The sequence below is a fragment of the Cetorhinus maximus genome, chromosome 10 (genome assembly GCF_964194155.1).
Source record: "Cetorhinus maximus chromosome 10, sCetMax3.hap1.1, whole genome shotgun sequence".
NCBI lineage: Eukaryota > Metazoa > Chordata > Chondrichthyes > Lamniformes > Cetorhinidae > Cetorhinus > Cetorhinus maximus.
The window spans coordinates 5,337,058-5,360,093 of NC_135888.1; the positions used below are offsets into that span (position 1 = coordinate 5,337,058).

At 42.6% G+C, this 23,036-nt stretch overlaps 1 protein-coding gene across 9 annotated transcripts in view; it reads left to right on the forward strand.

The window, feature by feature from the left end:
• The window catches only part of LOC144685413 (serine/threonine-protein kinase Nek6-like), a 344,126-nt gene extending 322,975 nt beyond the window's left edge, over positions 1 to 21,151 (forward strand). For 8 of the 9 annotated variants that reach the window (XM_078549868.1, XM_078549866.1, XM_078549869.1 and 5 more), the window contains exon 10: positions 17,169 to 20,160. In XM_078549868.1, the coding sequence (XP_078405994.1) occupies positions 17,169 to 17,279 (111 nt within the window). In that variant the 3' untranslated portion in view covers positions 17,280 to 20,160. Of the gene's footprint in view, positions 1 to 17,168; positions 20,161 to 20,558 lie in introns of those variants that run through there. The other variant, XR_013577721.1, reaches the window with a different exon arrangement.
• The last annotated feature ends 1,885 nt before the right edge of the window (positions 21,152 to 23,036 follow it).

Here is a 23,036-nt window from a genome sequence, read left to right on the forward strand (position 1 = left end):
GACCTCACGCCCCACAGCGCTGCTCACCATGCCCTGTCAGTAGTTGTCAAAGTCACTGTGGGCTTGAACCTCTTTGCCTCTGGCTCCCTCTAAAGATCAACAGCGAACCTTGGTGGCGTCTTGCAAGCGGCAGCACATCATCGCATCTCACAGGTCACTGATGCCTTTTTTTGCAAGAGCTGGACAGTATATTCCATTCCAGCCAGATAAGGTCTCACAGGCACAAAGGGCAGCATGTCTCACCTTCATCGCTGGACTCCCGCTGGTGCAGGGCATCATGGACTACACCCACGTGGCCATCAGGGCACTGACTGACCGGCCAGTGAGAGTCATCATCAGGAAGTGTTTCCACTGCCTTAATGGTCAACTGGTCTGCAACCACAACAAGAGCTTCCTGCATATGTTCACTTGCTTTCCTGTCAGCTGCCATCTCTCCTTCATCCTTCACAGTCCTGGCTGCCACTGGTCTTCATTCCAGCCCTCAAACCACAGGGGCAAATTATCAGGGACAAGGGATAACCCTTGAAGAAATGGAGGAAGATGCAGAACACAGAGGTGTTCCAGCTGCTCAGGGAGGTGGCCAGGCCTGGTACGAGGGTCTCATCAAGATGCTCTTGGTATCAGGGATCATCTAATCCAGACTTGCTCCTCTAAGCCAAGATGAACAGCAGAGTATGGAACTCACTTTGAGTTGCCTGTGGAAACACTTCCATTGAAGACACAGCCTGGAACAGATCCACTCTAACAGCCCATAATGGATGCACATCTGCCCAGAGGTTTCATTGTCACCGTTCACAGACCCTTGGTCCCCTTCATCACTTCATCCCTCTTTTCCTGTCCCGCCATTAATGAAAGAAGGCTCACATATCTAGCGTTGTGTGTCAATATTTACATAGTGTTCAAACAGACAAAAAGTGCACAGTTACAGGTGACAGAGGCACTCGTGGCCTACTGTGCTTCTCCCAGGGGTGGGATGGGGACCCACAGACAATCCTGTTCTCTAGTTCCCAACGCCAGAAGGAAAGTCCTGCCCCAGGTGCCAAAGAAAGGCTAGGGAGATGTTAGCTTTTCCACTCAAGGCAAGACACCAGCAATAAATAAAAAACCGGATTGAGTGCATTTCAGTTTAAAATTATAACTGATCCTCTTCATGTTCAATTTAAGGTCACTCACATACAGGTTATTGAATTATGATTGCAGATTGATTTGTAGGGGGCTTATTACAAAATGATCACCAAAATACAACTGAAGGAACCAAACTGTGAAGGGAGAATTGTCTAATTCCATACAGGATGTAATCTTATGTTCTACACACTCACACAGATGGATGCACCACGGGAGATGATAATGTTTGATGATTTCTATCATTGTCAAAATAAGAATAAAAAATGACTTTTGGAAAGTATAATGTTTCCCTATGGCAAGATTTAGGTTTTTATTTGATAAAGATCTGTATCGACTAATAATACAATCCTACACAGTTTAGTGTTCAGGACTGAAGGCAGAGTGCTTAGCATTAAGCTTACTCTATTCCCATCATTATTTGTCTAAAGACCCAAAACAATGTAATACAAGTAATTTTACAATACATCCTGTTCAACTTTTACGAATATAACTTACAATCATACAAAAATAACAGACAAGACCGGCCCATCAATCTGTCTGACGTTGTTTTGATGTCTCATACATCACAACGTGTACATGGCCCCTGACCACCCAGAACCAGGTAACCTCCTGGAAGATGAGGAAAAATAGATACAAGTCCAGTGCCCCTTAGGTGATGGTAAAGCAGTCTAGGAGATCGCAGAGACTCTATATACTATCAGAGGAAAGGTATCTCTTGTGCGATGTGACCTGCACTCCAGCCAGAAGCAGATATGTTCTCATTTGAAGAAATGCAACGAATCAGCATTAACTGCACCGGCCTGCAGCCTATTCCACATGCTCGCTATTCTCTGAGGAAAGGGTTTATTTGGAATTAAGTTTCATCATACTGGAAACAAGGAAAAAAACCAGCTATTACAATTGTGCTATTACATGTTTGTGATTGTCCTCTCTCCCTTTCTTAGAGTGGAGGCCCTGAGTTCTTGTCTCCTTCCGCTCTTTGCCCTGGCGTCTGCATTCTTCCCTTTCTTCTCATTGGGGGCACAATTCCAGCCTGCAGAATGCAGCAGACTCAATCCTTACATTTGCGCTAAAGCTTTGATAGGAATGTGGATGCAGAGGCGTGTTAACTAAACCCTGAGATTTCTCCAAAACACAGCAACACTGGCCAGGCACCCAGAATACAGGCTGCCTTGGCACATAAGCACTTCCTCCTCCCTGGGTTGAGATGAAGGCTCATCATGCTGTCTCCTACTCTACCTCATTCTTGCCTTCAACTTCAAAACTGTGTTAAACCTTATTTCCCTCTGTTTATTTTCCCCCCTTTTACAATCTTCCGGCTTTTTAACACAAACACCTAGTGTCACCGAATCACTACTTTCTGATTTAGCTACCCAGGCCCTAAGCTTTGTAATTCTTTCATGCAACCTCTTCCTTCCTTTCTTCTTTTAATACATTCTTTAAAACCTACCTCTTTGACCAAGCATTTGGCCTTTCATTCTAATATTTCCTTATGTGGCTTGGTGTCAAATTTTGTTTGATAATGCTCCTTAGAAGTATCTTGGGATGCTTTACTGTGTTAAAGGCACTATACAAATGCAAGTTGTTGTCGTTGCTGTTACTTCAAGCCTTTCATTCTTTTCAATTTTGTTGCCTACCTGTATCGTGGGCATTGACTTTCACCTTAGTTTCTTAAATGCAGCTTTTTTTAGATAACAACTGAGGATGGCTGGCATAGGACCTGCTTAATCTGTTTCCCTCACTCCTTCTGCAATTTTTGTAGCCCAACCCTACTTGCCTGTGTACATTGGAACCAATAGTCAGCATGATGTCAAATCCATGGCAGAGAAGAAAGGTGGCTACAAAGGTCCAAGTGTAATAATCAGAGAGTGGGATTGCTCCAGAACCAATATCTTTAAGGGCAGACGTGCAAGATGGGGAGAATATGAGGAGACCTTATGCATGTTAACTGTCAGCAAGTCTTTAACAAGGAACCACTCAGATGATTCAAGGGTCTTAATTATGAGAACCAAAAAAAGCTATAAGTTAAGATGAAGAAAGAAATAAAATGTGACATGGAGTACTAAATGGGAGATGGTGCATCTTGGTTAAAAAGAGCAATAACTATTCTTTGGACGGGGGAAGGTTGGATGGTCTGGAAGAGCAAAGGGTTTTCTTTGGCAGGTGGATGGGGAGGTTCAAGTTCATAAAACAATAAAAGCTCTCAAATGAATCAGGCCACAAATTGTTTTTAAGGAATATTGGGTTTTATAGGAAGACGTGTAGGAAATATGAACATAGGGAATGTTAGGAACCCTAGTAAGCCATTTAGTCCCTTAAGCCTGCCCCACCATTCAGTTAGATCATGGCTGATCTGTAGCTTAACTGACTTTACCCAACTTTGTTCCGTATACTTTATGGCCTTTGCCTGACAAAAATCTACCAAACTCTGTCTTGAAAGCCACTGTAACAGTACATCAGAGATTAAAAACCAACTTCACTCACAATTAGGTATGATAGGATGTTACAGTGATTGGTTCATCACTGAACAGCTTTGATTGAGAGAGGAGTCAAACCGTTTCAATTTTAATTCAAATCTTGTAACGTGATCACTTGTGTTTCTCATTTGCATTTTTTTGAATTTAGCAAAGAGTTGTTTAAATTACTATTCAGCTGAGGAGGTGGGGGGGTGGGTGCAGTTGGGAGGTTGGGGGGAGGCAGTGGCATAGTTGCAATGTCACTGGACTAGCAATCCAAGAAGCCCAGGCTCATCTGGGGACATGGGTTCAAATCCCACCATGGCAGCTGGTGGAACTTAAATTTAATTAATAAAAAATAAATCTGGAATTGAAAGCTAGTCTCAGTAACGGTGACCATGAAACTATCATCAATTGCCGTAAAAACCCATCTGGATCACCAAGGAAATCTGATGTCCTTAACCAGTCCGGTCTACCTGTGACACCAGACGCACAGCAATGTGACTGATTCTTAACCGTCCCCCTAAAATGGCCTAGCAAGCCAGTTAGTTCAAGGGCTATTAGGGATGGGCAACAAATGCTGGACTTGCCAGTGATGCCTCCAACCCATGAACGAATAAATTAAAGAAAACTTACTGTGCTTTTCAAACCTATAAATTTGATCTAGGATCTTCAAAAATTGGATGTTTGACTTGAATTTCTGGGAAGAAAAAGATATTCCAAACAACTTTTGTAGTCAGTGGGAAAATAGTTTTAATACTACACTACTACTACTACACTACAGCTATTTATTATTTTGTACTATTTAAGAAGCTAGAATGGTGTATGTTTCATGTCTGTTATTACCCACTTGTTCATTAACTATTCAATAAACGTAATAAGGTCTAGTGTTACTTTGGTGTCTTTCAAAGACAAGAAGGATTCCTTGGAGGTATGAGGTAGAGTCAGTAGCTGAGGTAATTTAAAATTGCTTCTCTGTTATTCCCAGTGTGTTATGATATTCTTAGTTTACGTAGGATGCACAGTGAGCTTGTACTGTTTGCCTCACACCCAATGAAATTCAAAACATGTAAATCTATCCCATATTTCCATCTCTAAACCATTTAAGAAGCATGTACATTCCATGGGAACCACATAAACCCACAGCTTAAGGCCTCAAAACTTGAAGTGCTTTGAGCCTTATAAATTATCAGGGATTATGAGCTTAATAAACAAAAGCAAAATTGAAACATTTCACAGAAAAGGTTTTGCAGTATTAAAATGGCCTTGTTAAATGATTAAAAATTCTTCCTCTCTTTTTAAAGCAATTTTTGCACTGATTTGATGTTATGTATTCCCCCCCGCCCCGCCACAAGTCATAATTGTTTTCTTGCTGATTCTCATTTCCCCTTTGTTTTGTGGGAAATATGTTTGCCATTTTTTTTTTGCTCCGAAACTCTTGATCCGATTGTCTCGTCAATAAATCCTCCTTGCAATCTTCCCAGGGTTTGGATTTAGAAAACAGGTATAATATGTGTGGTGAAACTCTCACTGGGGATTACCAGTAGCAATCTCTGTGCTCTATGTAATCTCAGATTCTTCTTTACTGGCCTTCATTTGAAATGTTCTCTCAATGACTTTCCACAGACCTGCTCCTTCGCTTTCACTTTCTCTTTACATGGCCTTAATTTTTCGTTTATATTTTCTGCTTCCTGCTCGTATTTGACTTTTGTTCACAGCTTATGGCACTTGGTTTCAATCGGTTTATCACAACGTTCTGTGCACCGTTTTACTCTGACTGGTTTTGATTGTTTTCTTAATTATATTTCGTAATTTTTAATCACTATTTTAAAGCTCTTTTCTGCAATCTGTAAAATACAGATTCACGTAAATGCATGGTGATAGAATTTCCATAGGGCTTCTCCAATCTCCTGCCATTACTTTGGCGGTGGAAGTTTGGCAGGAACCCTGGAGAAATGGGAGGGCCTACATCAGATTTCCAGGTGATTCTAAAATCCCACCCGAAAGCATTGCATTGAAATAAACTTTCACAAATTCCCTACTGTTTCACAATTATAATCGAATGTGATATCCAAATATCTGTGTGGCTATTTGTTTAAGTTTAACCTGTTGAGCTAGTACAGTTTACCAGCACAGTGCTCTCCCACTTATTGTCCAGCTACTTATCTGGTCATTAACTTGCATGTTTATTTCAAATCAAGTGAGAAGAACATCAACCCCAGTGACTTTTGTAGTTAGTGAGGAAATAATTTTAACGCTACAATCATGAGCTATTCATTATTTTGTACTAACTAAGAAGTTAGAATAGTATAGTTTACATGTCTGCTCCTATTCACTTGTTCTTTTACTATTTTTTCAAATTTAAAGTATAAAATAAGGTCTAGTATTAATATTCCTTTGATGTCTTTCTTTGGTGACTTGGAGGAGTGAGATAGGGTCAGTAGCTGAGGTAACCTAAAGAGATTTCTCTGTTTTTCCAAGTATGATATGGTATTCTTACCTCATAAAGAGTGCACTGTGAGCTTGTACTATTAGCCTTTCAACATATGAAAATTTAGTCTCCCCATGTGCCTTCCATTAGCCAAGTTGGTGGGTCAGTCATCAATGGTTCCCTGGACTTCAATCCAATCTTCCAATCATTAGAAGATACCCAAATGTTACAAGAATGAGGTTTTATGAGACTGTTATGTTTTGTGACTTGGTCTTTAGCTTAGGGTAAAATGAAGGGGATCAAGTGACTGTTCTGATGCCTGTTCTGAAAAACAGGCCTGGGTAATGGGGCTGTTAAAAATTCAAGGGAGGCTTGGGTTGTTTTGCTGGAAAGAAGGTGCCAGGTGTTCATACTTGGAGACAACGGCAGCAGCATCTGTGTTTACAGTGGTTAGACTGCTAGTCTCCAAAGTCCCAGGAAGGTGTTGAGAACATCAGGTTGGAAACAGTTATGCTCTAAACTGTACATTTTCTTCCAAAATAAAAGAAATTTGGGATCTCAGGGATAACTAATCAGTATTTGTACCTTGATACTAAGCCCATGTGATTCACATTGCCATGTGATTTACATTGCCATGGGGATGGACGTTGAGAGGGGAATAGTTTCTAAGATATCCCTGCAACTATCAGACACAGGCAGTCTGCCAGGATCTGGGAAAGAGGGAGCAGCTAGAGGACGAAAGCCTCTATGGCTCATGGTGCAGGAATGTGGACAGGAGCTTGTGCCCAGACTGAAAAGACCAAATTTGTGAGGATTTGAAATGAGGCTGAAAGATTTGCCTAGTTTGTGCTAGAGGGAAAATCAGCAGGAAAAACAATCGCCATGAAAGACAAGTTTGGGGTTAAAAGTTACCAGGCTAGGAAAGAAAAGGAACAGAGGTAAACCCTTGGAAGCTGGGAATCATTTTGGACTGTGTCCAGGAAAACTCCAAGGACTATTTGAGGGACAGTGTGAAGTTAACCTGTGAATTGGGTTTTTAGTTGTGTTAAAAGTAAAAAGGGAAAGTGCAGTTCTGCCATTTAAATTATGTCTACGACAATAGTGTTCAGTCAATAGCTTTTAGTCTGCTTGTCGCAGTATGAGTCTTAAAATGTGAAATCTTGTTGTGTCATCCTTTTAGCTATGAACTGGAAGTTATTTTTTTTATAGTTATTGGTCTCTGTGAGGATTGTAATATAAAAGATACACAGCCTAACTTTTCCCTCGAGGAGAAGCTTCTTAACTCAAAGAGATTATGTAGAGAATGCCATGTGAGCAAAGTTAGGCTCAATATTTGCATTCTCTGAATGTTTTACTGTCACATTTCAGGATATTTTGACTATTTCATTTTACAGAAAAGATTTGAAAATAAGAGTTACCCTTAACATTTTTTGAAGCCAAAGTGTATTCTCACAAGTGCGGTACAGGCTCCCGGACAAAAGTTGGTTAAACTAGATGGAAGTTGTTCTATCCAGAGATTAAACCATAATCCATTTGTAGCTTACCTGGGTAATTGAAAAGGTACCTCACAATCATTGTATCGAAAGAGCCTTTGCCTGATGTCCATGAAGGGGGGTGGGGGGTGGGGTAAAAGAGAGGGTGAAGCTTTTGCAGGGGAGAAGCCACTAATTCAGCGAAGCCACAGAAAAGATAGCCTAGAAAAAGACAGGATACTACAGGAAAAGGAGATTCTGCTTGGACTGGAAAAAGAGGACATATTCCATTTAACTTAAGCAACCACTGATATAGGGAAGAAAAGTGCATTCACTATTTTATAGTACAATGCAGAGACCAGTTATATTGATTGAAAGAAGTCAATAAAGTCTTCTGCATGTTCATCTAACAGAAAATAAAGCAGCTTAATGTTTTAAACCAAGTTTTTGTAAATTTCACGGAATGCTCTTTCTGCTGAGTAATTTAATGCACATTGCAGATCCATCAAATCTCCCACTGCTGTGTAAGGAGGAGGAAATCTACAGGCGAGCAAAACATAATTGAAAAAAAAACATGTAGTTACAACAAGATAAGAGTTTACGTTTAAACATTGATCAATAATTATAAAGGCCTATGTATGTGTGTACATACAAAATTGATAGGCAGGAGAAGGTCAGCTGGTCCATTAAATTTGCCCCAGAGTATAATAGCGCAGCATCCTAACCAAACCCTTCCTCCCTTACAACCAGTATATCGTTAGTGTTATATGATTTAAACTTGTGTCTCCTGGTCCTTCCCAATCTTTTAAACTGAAATAATCTATCTATAGGCATGCTATCTGGCACTTTAATTATTTTGTAGACCTCTATTTGGCCACATCTAAGTCTATGCTGCTGTCAGTAAATTACTTAAGGCGTTAGACTTTAGCTGGATACATAAAATTGTTTTTCATAAAATGTGGCATCAGAGTTCAGCTGGCCGGGTCTCAGTACATTTTATTTCACTGTCTGCCAATAACTGAGAGAAATTCCAACATAATGAGAAAACATGGCTTCTCCCACAGATACCTATTTCTGCTGGACTCCCTCTGGCAGTGCTACAAGACAGTACTATATACATGATATGAATCTGGGGTGTGAGGAAAAATTCTGATTGTAAAACACTGGTCTTGGGATAACTGAACCACAGATGACAATGAAATTTAACAGGAAGATGACAGAGCTTGAAGTTAGGTTAGGCACTGGAAACATCTTATTATCCTGCGTGGTGGCAATACAGCTTGTGACTTTTCTTGCAGGCCTACGCCTCAATAACTGAACGAATATTAATGACTAACTTGATAAATCTGTAGAGTGAGGAGAGTTGGTGGTGCAAAATTGGAAATACAAATGTAATTACTTCCACTTTCCTGCAACTACTCAGTGTAAACAGTTTATCACAGTTAATAAAACGCAAAAATGTTCATAAATATATTTATAACCAGCTGCTCCATTTCACCAATATATCATCATGCATTGGTAAATGATTTAAATGAAACAAAGTTGTTTGAAAAAAAGGAATAAGCTGATCATAAATCATGCATTTCAACTGGATTCTTTAGTTGTACAGCAACATAAGGCCATAAGACATAAGACCATAAGACATAGGAGCAGAAATTAAGCCATTCGGCCCATCGAGTCTGCTCCACCATTCAATCATGGCTGATAGGTTTCTCAACCCCATTCTCCCGCCTTCTCCCTGTAACCTTTGATCCCCTTACCAATCAGGAACCTATCTATCTCGGTCTTAAATACACTCAATGACCTGGCCTCCACAGCCTTCTGTGGCAATGAATTCCATAGATTCACCACTCTCTGGCTAAAGAAGTTTCTCCTCATCTGTTCTAAAAGGTCTTCCCTTTACTCTGAGGCTGTGCCCTCGGGTCCTAGTCTCTCCTACTAATGGAAACATCTTCCCCACATCCACTCTATCCAGGCCTTTCAGTATTCTGTAAGTTTCAATCAGATCCCCCCCCTCATCCTTCTAAACTCCATCGAGTATGGACCCAGAGTCCTCAAACGTTCCTGTAGATTATTTCTGTAGATTATTCCATTTTCAAAGTCAACTTTGCGTTACTTGATTTACGGGGCAGAGTTTTGTCACCCACCTTGAAGTTGCTCTGTTGAGGCTGCGAGTGGAAGCTGACCCTACTTTGGCCGGCAGCAGGACCCTGGGCAGCATATTTCCAGGGGCAGCCAATGAAGGGGTTGCTACCAGGGCCACCATCCATCCGGTTAAAATGCCAGCCCAATCAGAGGGCCGGCAGCCTAGCAGCACCACCACCAACAGTGGACATGGCTGAGGGCTGAATCTCCGAGGTGGGGGTGCCTCAAGGACTGGTGTATTGGGCTGGGGACACCAGGGCGTGGCAGCCAGGACCCGGCAGTCAGGAGGCCCGTTGAGCGCCGGTGGTGCTATTGCTGTGAGGGTTGTGCCATTGCCACCGGGGTGGGGCCCCCCTCCATGGGCCATGGAATATCCACAAAGGTGGCCCTTTTGGAATCAGCTGGGAGGGCTGCCAGGTTTCACTTGGTGGTCTCCCTAACATGGCAGCAGACCTCACAACATGGGCAAAATGCCACCAACTTCCCCACCACCGGCAACAACATGGCACAGCAGCGAGAATTTGTCCGGCTTTCATTCCAACGCCACCCCACCCTCCACCATTTTGCCAACTCTCACACCTCCCAGCCCATCACCAATGGGCCAGGAAAATTCTGCTCAGGCTTTGAAATGCATTCTACGGATAACCCAGTGACACTTATATTTCTAAATCAGTAGAAGTTCAAAATCTTAACTCTGAAACCTAAAAGAGAAAAAGACCTATTTCACAGTTGTGATAATCCTCAACATTTCAGTGAATAGGGGAGATATTGAGTGTATGACCAGGGCACTTAGCATCATCTGGGTGGAATGCAGTGATGAAAATCCAGCAGTGGAAATCACTGCCGATAACAGAATTCGATGGAATTTCCTCGCATTGAAGTGAAGAGAAGAAAAAGCCACCGATTCTGAAAGAATGTACAACTCTTTCCACAAGACTCTCTTTCTGCACTCCACACAGGTGACACTAACATCCAGACAGTGGAGATGAAAATCTACCCCAATCAATCCATTCAAGGAAGAAAAAAAAGCACCATTTTAATACATTGCCACTTCCTTTTTTATCTGCTAGATATTTAAAATACACAGCAAGAGAAGAATGGATAATTAAATTCATTTTATGGGTCAGTGTGATGAAGTGGAAAGGACTTCACATTGGATTGTGGAGTGTAGCTACAGTTATAAGACATTCGTGTCGCTGAAATCTGATTCAAGAACAAACTCAACTTGTCATTGCTCTTTGCTAGTCTGTTATCAGTTTTGTAACCAGGGATAAGCATGAAAAGTATTTTTGGCATATGTAAATCTTATGATTGTTGCCCAACTAGCAGAGTTAAAGATGAATAGCACTGTATCCCTAAAGAGCAGCCTTTGGTCAACGGAATACACAGACTGAGCTTGGTTTAGGATTTGATGACAGACCTCGCATACTGAGGTTCCTTCATGAGGAACAAGTTCCTAGTGCTTGGCAGATGCATCACTGATTATATTTGTCGTATGTGCAGGATAATGGAATTGTATTCCAGGCCTCAATCTAGAAAACCCAAAGATCTAATGGATGGAGGAGTTGAAACAATTCTATTACCCTGTCAGCACTGAGCTACTTTGCATGTTGTACAATCCAGTCTGGATGCACATAAGGGCACAGCTGAGGTTTTTGTGTCACACTGGAGGCACAAAGTACACCAATGGTACAATACACTAATTGTCCCGAAATACTTGCTTCAACTTATTTCAATATTTAGACCCCAAAATGACTTCTCGACCTCCAAAGAATCCTTGGAGAAGATTATGGTCTTTTACTGCTATTTCTTAATGATACAATTCCATCATCTGAGGACATGGTGTCAAGTTCCACATGTCCACGTCCAGCTCTACCTCATCACCACCTCTCTTGACACTTCCATTTCCTCTACGTTGTCAACCTGCTTCTCCGACATCCAGTCCCGGATGAGCCTTAATTTCCTCCAATTAAATGTTAAGAGCAAAGCCTTCTGGGGATAAACTGGAAGCCTCCCCCGAAATAGGCACATGGATTGTAATGTGTGACAAACCTGTGCGCGTTGACTGAAATGCAGGTCCTGACCTTCTTGTTCATCAGGTCTAATGGTGTGCTGGGAGTATATTCACTGCAGTGAGTGATTGAGTAAAGGGGAGTAAAATAGAAAAAAGAATCTTAGATCGCAGGAAACCTTGGCTTTCCCTCTCATTCCATGGTCTCTAGCCTCAGAATTTGGAGTTGGCTTCTTCAAAGGAAGATGAGAGCTTAGTTTCACGGGTCTGCTTTCTCTTTTTATGCACTGCCTTGTCCCGCTTACAGAGAAGCAGCACTTAGATGCTGAAAGTATAAAGTTTGACATTCTAGTTTCACCCTCCATCCCAGCTCGTGGGAGCAAATGGACAGACATCATGTAGTTAGGCTTTTCTGAAAGATTGCTTCCAGTGCCCAACCTTATATACTAATGAGTCAATAGTTCTGGTTTTAAGTTGTACTTCACGCATGCATGTGAATTTATGAAAGAACTGTATGGTTTTCTGATGCTGCCAGAAACTTTCCTGATGTGCTGCTAAATCCTCTGCATTTCGGATCCCCTTGTTGACTCATGACATCTCCTGTGGAGTCCGGCAGTTTTCCTGTAGGGGTGGTGACATCAAAGAGGCCCCTTTCATGTTCACAGCGGCCCCCAGCTGGATCAAGATGGAAACAAATCCCACAATAGCTGGGACAATGGAAAACAACTGTACATGTGCATGTTTGCACTCATACAGTTGCTTTAAAGTTACAATGACTTTGTTTCTTCCCAAATCACTGGGAAAGTTCACTAACAGGCCATACAGATAGGCAAAGCTATTGAGCCAACTAACAACCAGGCAGTCAGTTTGGCTACCTGTGACTTTAGCAGCAACTCTGTATTACCATTGGGGTAGCTACAGTATAAAGCATCACTATGAATGCATTTCAAAGCTTAAGAAGGCAGTGTGCCATCTCATTTCCTGCACATTAGCAACTTCCAGAAACATTGAGCTGCTACTGATGTTAAATGGGTTATTTGCTACTTCCCTTTCTGGGTTAAAGGTCAATGGAAACATACTATGAAACCGAATTGGCCTGAACAGGATAATTGAATCAAGCTGATTTTTAGAAAATCATATAAACAGTGAGTGGAATCGTCCCAGAATTTGCACTAAATGTGGTAGCAAGTGTCAAAAATGACCTTTGACCTGCCGGCTGAAATGGTGGGTTTTCACACCGTTTCATCCTCTTCCCACCTCACATATGATGCCGTCATGGGAAACACGCTCTCTCACTGGCGGGCGCCATGCTGTTACCTCACCGCTTCCTCACTCCCGGCACCGAGTGTGAACTGCAGCCACGTGGACACCTCTCAATGCTTGCAGCCCGAGGCTGCTCCGGTGAAGACATGGCCCCAAAAACCAAGAGTAGTGCAGCCCCTCCGATGCAGTGACACACCCCTGGAATGCTTTTTGGATGTCATGCAAGGTCACCGCGATATCCTCTACACCCGCTCTGGCCGCAGGAGGCCCATCCGGCTTCACACTCACTGGACACATTACTGATGCCTGCACCTCGATGGTGCTGGTCATTGTTGCCTGAATGTTGTGGGCAGGCGTCACAGAGTTCCGTCATTCTCTCTGTGTGCTCTCAGCACTTTTGAGGTGGGGCTGACCCCCCATCTCTTCAGCATCTGTGACCGGTGACGCTGTGCTCCTGAAGGGGACAGGTGCTGAAGGCTGACAATGGATCAGGTGCATTTAAAATTTCACAGCTGCGTCTCCATGATATGACCCTGATCACAGAGCACAAGCAAGCTACCCTCAGCCTGACAGGAGTCAGACATTCACAGAGGGTATGTGAAGATCTATGGAGTGTCCTCACTGCATGTCATCATCATCCTCCTGGAATCCAGCAACTATTAGGGCCTGCACTGTATCTCCATGACATGAGCCTGAGCGCTGAGGGTATGTGCACTGCCTCTCCATGATATGACCCTGATCACAGATCACAAGCAAGCTACCCTCAGCCACACAGGAGTCAAACGTTCACAGATGCAAGTTGAGGATGTCAGGACTGTCCTCACTGCTTCTCAACATCATCATCCATGAATCTTGCGGCTATGAGGGCCTCCCGAGCGTGCCTGCCTGGTCTGGCCAGTGTGATGGCCTCATCGCCGACATCTCCTTCAACGTCCTCATTAGAGGAAACGTCCATCTCCTCCTCAGCCAGGTCCTACCCCCATTGCAGCGCCAGGTTGTGTAGCGCACAGCAAGCTACAATGGTGCGCGACAGCCTCTGGAGACTGTACTGCAGTCTCCACTGGACCTGTCGAGGCACCAGAACCTCATTTTCAAAACACCAATCGTTCACTCCACCAAAGTTGGGGTTGCAGCATGAGCCTCGTTATACCACCACTCTGCTGCAGTCTGCGGCCGCCGCACTGGCATCATCAGCCACCTCCTCTGTGGGTAATCCTTGTTCCCAGGAGCCAAACCTGCAGCCTCTGTGGACCCTGGAAGATGTGAGGGATCTGAGACCTGCTGAGGATGTAGGAGTCGTGGACGCTCCCTGGGAACTGTGTGCAAGCCTATAGGATGCGTTTGTGGTGATCACAGACCAGTTGAACATTCAATGAGTGGAAGCCCTTGCGGTTCACATACTGGGCTACTTGTTGCTATGGAGATCTAAGCACCATGAGTGCAGTCGCTGGCACCCTGCACCTCTGGAAAACCTGAGATCTGCGCAAATCCCAGCGCTCTTGCTTCCTGGCTTTCCTGATCCCAGGCAAAATGCACAAAGTTCTGTGCCTCCGTGAATATGGTGTCCCTGACCTCCTGGATACACTTGTGGGTGGAGGTTTGCAAGATCCCACACAGGTCACCTGTGGAGCCCAGGAAGGTGCCACTGGTGTAAAAATTGAGCCTCGCGGTCACTTTCATGGCCACTGGCAGTGGATGCCCACCAAGCCCCAGTGATACCAAATCCTGCCCTTGCTGGCAAATGTGACCGACCAGTCTCCTAGACATGCGCAGTCTTCAGCGACACTGATTTTCAGTCATCTACAGGAATGACAGGCGCTGTCTATAGACCCTGGGTTTATCGAGACGCCTACGACTAACAGCTCACTGTGGATCTTCAGCTGTGAGTGCAGCAGGCCCTGCCACCCCTTCACCTTGAGGGAGGTGCTCCTCCCTTTGCCGAGCCAGGCACCTCTGTTGCACTCTTCTCCTTCCCTGCTTCCTGTAGGCCATGAGGCACACCGTTAGATGACCAGGCCCCATGATCCTGATGTTCTCCTCCTCCAGGATCAAAGAGAGAAAGCATTATGGGCTAGCACGTCTCCTAAGGACCTCTCTTGGTTAAATCTCCACCTCCGACTGTGTTTCAAGTTCCCTTCACGCATGCCACAGAGTGCTGGCCACCACTTGGATGACCAGTGTGCAGTGCACCCACCTCCTCCCCACTCCACTTGACCGACTGGTAGCAGCTTCAGCCACTGGACTGCAGGCTGTGCTCTCAGCTCAGGCACAGGCATTCTCCTAACCCGCACTGCAAGGCTGCGCTGTTAGCTTGTACTGTGAGGGATACTGTTCCAAACCTGAATAAGGACATTGCAAGGGGTTGTGAGCACCTCCACCAGTGACTGCGCCATGGCCAACTTTCGCAAGGGGATTGTACAACTTGCCCAGTCGGTCAATTGTTCTGCGCCCAAGGGTGAAAGGTTCTGGAGCATTTGGTGGCACATTCATGCTTTTGCGTTGCTTGAGTGGGCAGAAAAGCTTCAGACACCCGACTCCAAGCCTGTCAATGGAGCTGCTGGTGACCAGTCTCCGCTGTGGAAGAATGCTCATTTTGGACAAGCTTTTCCAAGTGTATTGCCCTTCCCTCACTCTCACCTCCCCCGCACCCCCCTTCACCCACAGCACGTGCTCGTGTACTTCCTTCAGTCTGTGCTGACTTGCTCACCCCCCCTCCCCTGCCCTGGTCCCACCTGCACTGGAGCCCTTCCCCCGGCACCGCACTGAGAGACAGCCAGGAGGCGGCGTCTCTCCCTCGATGTCCTACGGACGATCCTTGCGAGCACTGTGCCAGGTTGTGAGCACTCACCTCTGAGTTACCCTCCAAGTTCAGTTCAGCAGCTGCATGCCTTTTAAAGGCAGTGGTAAATCACGCCATTCTGAAGTCACGCCAAGGTGGGAGGTAAATTTGACATGGGGAGAATGATTCCGGCGTGCAGGCACAATGATGAGATACAAATGCATTAAAATTAAGTCCCTGACTTTGGACAGTGGGAAACGCTGTCCCACCATTGACGGGGGGAGCGGACAATCGCAAACTGATTTCACGACAGCGTAAAATCGATTTTTGGCCTTCTCACCATATCGTCTGCTCACATCCATCGTGATGCCCACCGCCAATGGAAGCAGAAAATTCCACCTAGTGTTTTAGAAAATTGAAATATTCCCAAGTAACTGTTCATTCCGCAATACGGTTAAAGACATAGACAAGAACATGGATGATTCCAGTTATCTTCTATATCCTTGTTCGGCAGTAATGAGACCACAGTGCTGCAGATTATGCATTACTGTAGAATAAAATACACGATTACCGCAGAGAATGATATAGTACTATCCCCTTGTGACACTGTAGAACATCCCCTGATGAAATGTGCACAGTTTGGAACTAAAAACTTTTGCCTTCTCTGGGCTAATATTTTTCACACTGGGATTACTGATTTGAACTGAAGGTTTATATGAGGATGAAGAATTTTATTTCATTCACCAAGTTCTTACCCGTGTGCCTAATTAGTCAGGTTAAAAATGTAAAGCTTTTCCCATTATTCATTTAAAAGTGAAATAATCAATCACCAACCAAAACACAGTTTTTAGCACTCTTTGATTTAACATTAATTACAAAGTGTTTTGCAAGTGGTTTACAGAGCAATACCCGTTAGATAATCACTGGTTTAAATCAAGATGATGTAACTTGGAATCACAGCCAAGGAATTTGTAGATTTCTTGCAGACCCAAATTTTGGGGAGCGTTTTACAAATTGTAGTTTGTATCCAAAAATCATAATTTAAAAACTATAAACGGGATGGGGGAGTCAGCACTTTGCATAGTTAATGACTATAGTGGTTTTTCATTGTGAGTGCATATAGGTGCCATAAGTTAACAGTTTCAAAAACTGCTTACACCACAATTGGTTGTCAAGATACATACTCATGTATCTTCATGCTGGAGATGATGAGCTGGTTTCCTTGTCCTTTGTCCCCAAGAGGGTGAGGCATTGGTCTCTCTTGCTGCAGTGCTTACTAAGAAATTCACTCAGCTCTGGGCTCTATTCCCAATAAAACTATGGTCCCAAGTCGCTCATATTATTCACAAAACTTAGTGAGAAAGCAGTACTCCTACTAATAGATGATAGAGATGAATGTTCCCGTCTCTTTGATGAAAAAATGTAGTGACAAAACAACTTCTTGTATGTTTGTCTAACAAACTGTATTTTACTCTGTTTTTTTCAGTTACGAGAGTTGGTGATCATGTGCATCAACCCTGAACCGGATCTTCGACCTGACGTTAGTTATATGCATCAAATAGCTAAGCAGATGCATGGATGGACACCAAGCACCTGAACCCATTAAACTGTATGGAAATTTATAAAAGAACAATTATGTCACACTCCTGCTTGAATATTGTTAAAATTGCAAAAGAAGCAGAACAGTGAAGATCTCAAGAAAGCAGCATCATTAGTGGAATATGGTTGAGCCATTTGGAATTAAACAGCACTGTAAGGACTGATACTTTTAGGGTAGATTTTAGAATGGTTAAGCGCTGTCATTTGGTCAAGTGAAGAAGGAATGATATAGTCGCCATGGTTCCGTGTTACTTTAGAAAAAATGTATTTATACGTGTACTTTCTAATTTCATGCACCTATTTCTGTCTATAAGTGAAGATAGGGTAAAGAAGGCAAGATACACAAGGGTAAGTGCTTAGGCTAAACAAAAATCAGTTCCCACACACTGCAGTTTTTGACATATTGCTGTCAGGATATGGCATGATAAAAATGACAGACATAATATGCTTAAATGGACAGAAATGGTAAGACAATCTTAATGTTATTAGAAAAATAAATGATCTCTAAAAAAATTTTAACAAAAGATGATAGTTGTATTACCATGTTAACTTAGAAAGAAACAAATTTCTCTCTTTTCACATTTATTTTGCATACTTCCACTGTGCCTACCCACAAGATATACCGTCTTTGTAGGCAAGTACTTAAGTAGTAGCATCGTAACGGAAACCTAACTCATAGCTTTGGGATTTGACACTATTTACCTAGACTTTAGTGACAAATAATATTTTAGCAGTGATCAACCTATTGACTTCTTACATTTTCTATGTTGTCAGCTTTTAAGTCTTTTAGTTGGAGACTCTAAACTTTATACCGAGGAAGATAATCAGTGTTTAGTTATTGAAAAGGATTAGAAACTTGTGTGCTCTAATTGCGGCCAAAAAAGCAGCGCCTGGAAAACATGCTGCGGTGAGCCAAACTTATTATTTTTTATTAATCTACTTCTTTCTACTGAGCTGTCACCAGATTTTTAAAAAAAATCATCACCTGTTATCCGCCTTTTTAGTTAGGATTATGGGACAACCGCAGCTTAATTTTTGTGGACAAAATCTAGAGCTTTTTTTACTTATTGATATGCCATCATGATGATGTTTCTTTCTCCGAGTAAGTCTGTTGGAACCAGGTATGTCATTCAGGCTTCTCTGCTTTTCAGGCTCAGAGCAGTGCCCATTCATTTTTCCCCCTTTGCCATATCTGTGCTAGTTCACTTCTATCACTAGCTGTTGTAGGTTATTCTGCAATTATTTTTGTAATACTGTTGCATAGAATGAAATTTTTAAAAAGCATCAATTTTAAAACGCAGCTTTTGGATGGTCAACCCTCGGTGAGGAAATGATGTAGAACAGTTTCTTGGGCACAGTTCAAAGGATGAACTAACATTCACATTGTGTCCAAAAGACCCAGACCAAGCTATATCAGACTGGGCAGAACAAGTATACAAAAGAGATAATGGCATGGATTTTGTGGTCGTATTGTCAGCTAAATTGTCAGCGTTCAGCGTTATTACAACTGTGAAGCTGACAACAACTTCTGCCCATGTGCAGTTAAACACAGGAATCCAGAGGTTGCTGTCAATGATTCCATGCTCTTCCCTAGGGTGAGCTGTTGTAGACCCTGCAGACAACAACCTTTAGAAATCACTGAACTGATGAAAAGTTCCCCTTTCAAACTGTAATATTCCTGTTAAAAGCTCCCGAAAAAGTTATGCCTTGATAATGAGGTGTAACTTTGATTTTAAAGGTGTACTGCTGAAGAACATCTCTGGCCCTGGAAAACTAATTTTATATTTTTGTCATGTCAATTTTTACCATTATGATAAAAATTCCATTTTTTTAGTACTTTTTAAAGGAGTTGTTTACATTATTTCAGCTTCTGATGTGTATGTCCCACCTTTATTTTGCTCTCTGTAAAATCCACACGAAGTGAAGGATAATAAGTTCATTTTACTTCTCGGTTTGCTGTCTGTGAGAATTCTTTAGTGCGATTGGCTGCTCACCCTGCTTGATGACACCTCTGTTGCTGTCTGGAGATCTCCTTGATTCAAATTAAAATCAGCAAAGGTGAAATCCATGCCAGAGATTGCTAGAAAGTGGGCAGCATTCATCGAGGTCAGTGACAAGTGCTGTCATTTTGCAACTGACCCCAAAATCCAGGCCAGAAACTGATAATTCAACATACCCAGTATTGATTAGTTTGGAGTAATTGCTTGCAACAATTTGGACAATTTACCCACTGTGAAAATCTTGTAAAATGTGAACATTTCCTATGTAATCATGGTCGTTTTTGAAGTTAAAAAAATATTTTTAAACATAACTCAAATGACTCACAGAAATAGTGCTTGAATGTTACAGACATTTGAATGCCTGTTCTGTCTCCCTATGCTTCATTCAGTACTTACTGGTACTAGTCCTGCAAGGCAACAGTAGGGAATTGTAAACTATTGTTAATGATTAATGCTTGACAATACACAGGTAAAGCAGAAGGACTTCTAGGTCAGCATTCTTGCTGTTTCAAATGGAAGTTGTATATCCAACCTGTGTAGCCAGAATCAGCACCTTTATACAATGCCTGTGTTTAAGCGGTTCATATTTATGTGTGTACTGGATTATGCTTTGGACATGAACATTGCATTAATTAAAGTTATGCAGGCTAATATAGGAACACTGCGTAGATTGTAAACCAATGCTATTAGACATGTTCAAGAATATGGTTGCTTAGAGAAAGGGATAAAATTGAATTTGCACCTATTGATTTTATCATGGGTTCAAAACTGCATAATGTTTTTTTTAATCATGTGCTTGCAAAATTCTGTGAAATAATTGCCAACCATTAAATCATAATGATTTACAGCATACTAACAGAATAAAAATACCTTTAAATACTTAGGAGCTTAATTTTTTTCTAAATGAAACTTACTGTTTTATTATTTTCATGTTATAAGTTGGTTTAAAGATTATTTACATTATTGCAGGCCACTCTATTGAAAGTATTAGTATGAAACAGAGTGTTACAACAGTGGATCACAGCCCCAAATTACGGGCATATTGAACATTTTAAAGGAAGATATGTGTTTTTTTAAAAAAGACATACAAGCAAAAGCTGACTCAGAATGTAGAGTAATCACTTTCTGGGAAGTTCCTATGTGGATTACACTTGACCGACTAGTCTAGAGAGAATGGAATATCGCACTTAAAAAGGTGTCAAGGCCTACTTCAGACAGACACTTGAAATGAAGAGATGCAATGCAAAAGACTGAACTTTAATCTCCTGAGGTTGCAGAGACAATGGGGACTGATTACCATCTCAGTAGAAACCATCTCCTGTCACGTTATATCTCAGAATGTGGAAATGGCCTGAGTTGAAAAAAAAAACAGATTCTGGGCGAAAGACATGTTTGTTTTCCCTTCCAGGAATACACAAGAAAATGGTTTAAAAAGGCAGATGCCGACCTGATCTGGGTGTTCTAGTTCCGGTGTGCTAGTGTGTGCTGTGAAGGTCACAGCAGAAAAAACATCAACTAGACATCCCTGCAGCTTGCAGGTAAAAGTCAATCTCCCTCTCTCTGGCTGGAGGCAAGAGGGCAAAGCCACAGTAAAAAGGAAACAGGACAGCTCCTCCAGTTAAACTGTAGAACCAAGTGTCTCCAAACCAACTGCTCAACTGCCAAAGTCAGCTCCTCGGAGTCACCCAACTTAAAAGCTGTAACTTTTTACCATCTACTCCTCATGGACAAGCAAAAGACTGATTTGCATATCTTTTTTAACTTTTATTTTTGGACTCAACTTCTCATTTCTGACCTGTGTGTATGCGTGTTGCATTTTTATTATTTTTTTCTCGGGTTTTTAGTAACTAATAAACTTACTCTTTCATTATCTCAAGAAAGCCTGGTTAAATTGGCTCCTTCTAAAACATAAATACAATTTGGACTGGGAAAAGGTATCCACGAGGGAAGGGATCCTTTTTTAAATGAACCTTGTTGCGACCAATCAAGGGGGGGGTTGAATAAAGAAGGGGAGCCAACTCATTCCTCCTCACCCGGGAGTTTGACAAAATTGGGGTCCCGTTTGGGAAGTTAACAAATTGGGGTGTCTCATCCAGGATCGTAACAAATTGGTGGGACCTTTCCCGGGGGACCGCTCCTAACAAGAGCCTCAATAAAGCTCTCAACGTGCAAGCAACCCTCGACTTCACGGCGTCGAGTTTACAACTGAGCAGCACTTAACAACGTTTATAGATTGACACCCTGTTTTGACTTTCCCACGTCGGTTTTGACTTTATGGCGCCACGCCAGTGAACAAGTTCAAATGTTCACACGTGCACATTGACATCCTGGGACACCCATATCCCTGACACAAGATGCTCAGTTGCTGTTCCAAAGCCATTAGTACAGTGCTGTGCTTTATTTCTATATGTATTTTTAGCTTATTGTGGTTTGTTTAATGTCAATGTGATTGCTATCTACAACATAAATACATTAATGTGGCTACATTACTCATCTATAATTGATTGAGTACACCATTCCGGGCTATTTTGGTGAAAACGGGGTATTGGGCCTTGGGTCAGGAACCAATCCCCCATTTATAACATTGTTCTTACAGTAAAATCAGTTCCAAGTCACGACGTTTTGATTCAAGACGCGGTTTTCAGGAACCAATTGTGTCATGAGTTCGAGGACTACCTGCATTTCATTCATGTAGCAAATTATTATCTCATTTTTCAGCAGTTTCTAGCAGAATTAAAAGAAAAAACTAAATAACAGCAATGAGCAATCCGTTTTTAGATCAAAACAAGTAACCACGCTCACACCAACTTCTATGGTCTACTTTGGTACGGTTACACTGGAAGTGAGAAAGACATCAAAATAATTCTACTGAAACAGGCCAGAGCTGGGAATTCTGCAGCGAGTAACTCACCTCCAGGCTTCCTAAAGCCTCTCTGCCACCTACAAGGCACAAGGCAGAAGTGTGATGGAGCGCTCCACACTTGCTTGGATGAGTTCAGCTGCAACACCATGCAAGCAGCATGACACCATCCAGAACAAAGCAGTCTGCTTAATCGACACCCCGTCCAACTGCTTAAACACTTACTCCCTCCAGCACTGGTGCAGCATAACTGCACCGTCTACTAACTACAGCAGGTGCAGCATAACTGCACTGTCTACTAACTACAGCACTGGTGCAGCATAACTGCACTGTCTACTAACTACAGCACTGGTGCAGCATAACTGCACTGTCTACTAACTACAGCACTGGTGCAGCATAACTGCACTGTCTACTAACTACAGCACTGGTGCAGCATAACTGCACTCTCTACTAACTACAGCACTGGTGCAGCATAACTGCACTGTCTACTAACTACAGCAGGTGCAGCATAACTGCACTGTCTACTAACTACAGCAGGTGCAGCATAACTGCACTGTCTACTAACTACAGCACTGGTGCAGCATAACTGCACTCTCTACTAACTACAGCACTGGTGCAGCATAACTGCTCTGACTACTAACTACAGCAGGTGCAGCATAACTGCACTGTCTACTAACTACAGCAGGTGCAGCATAACTGTACTGTCTACTAACTACAGCAGGTGCAGCATAACTGCACTGTCTACTAACTACAGCAGGTGCAGCATAACTGCACTGTCTACTAACTACAGCAGGTGCAGCATAACTGCACTGTCTACTAACTACAGCAGGTGCAGCATAACTGCACTGTCTACTAACTACAGCACTGGTGCAGCATAACTGCACTGTCTACTAAC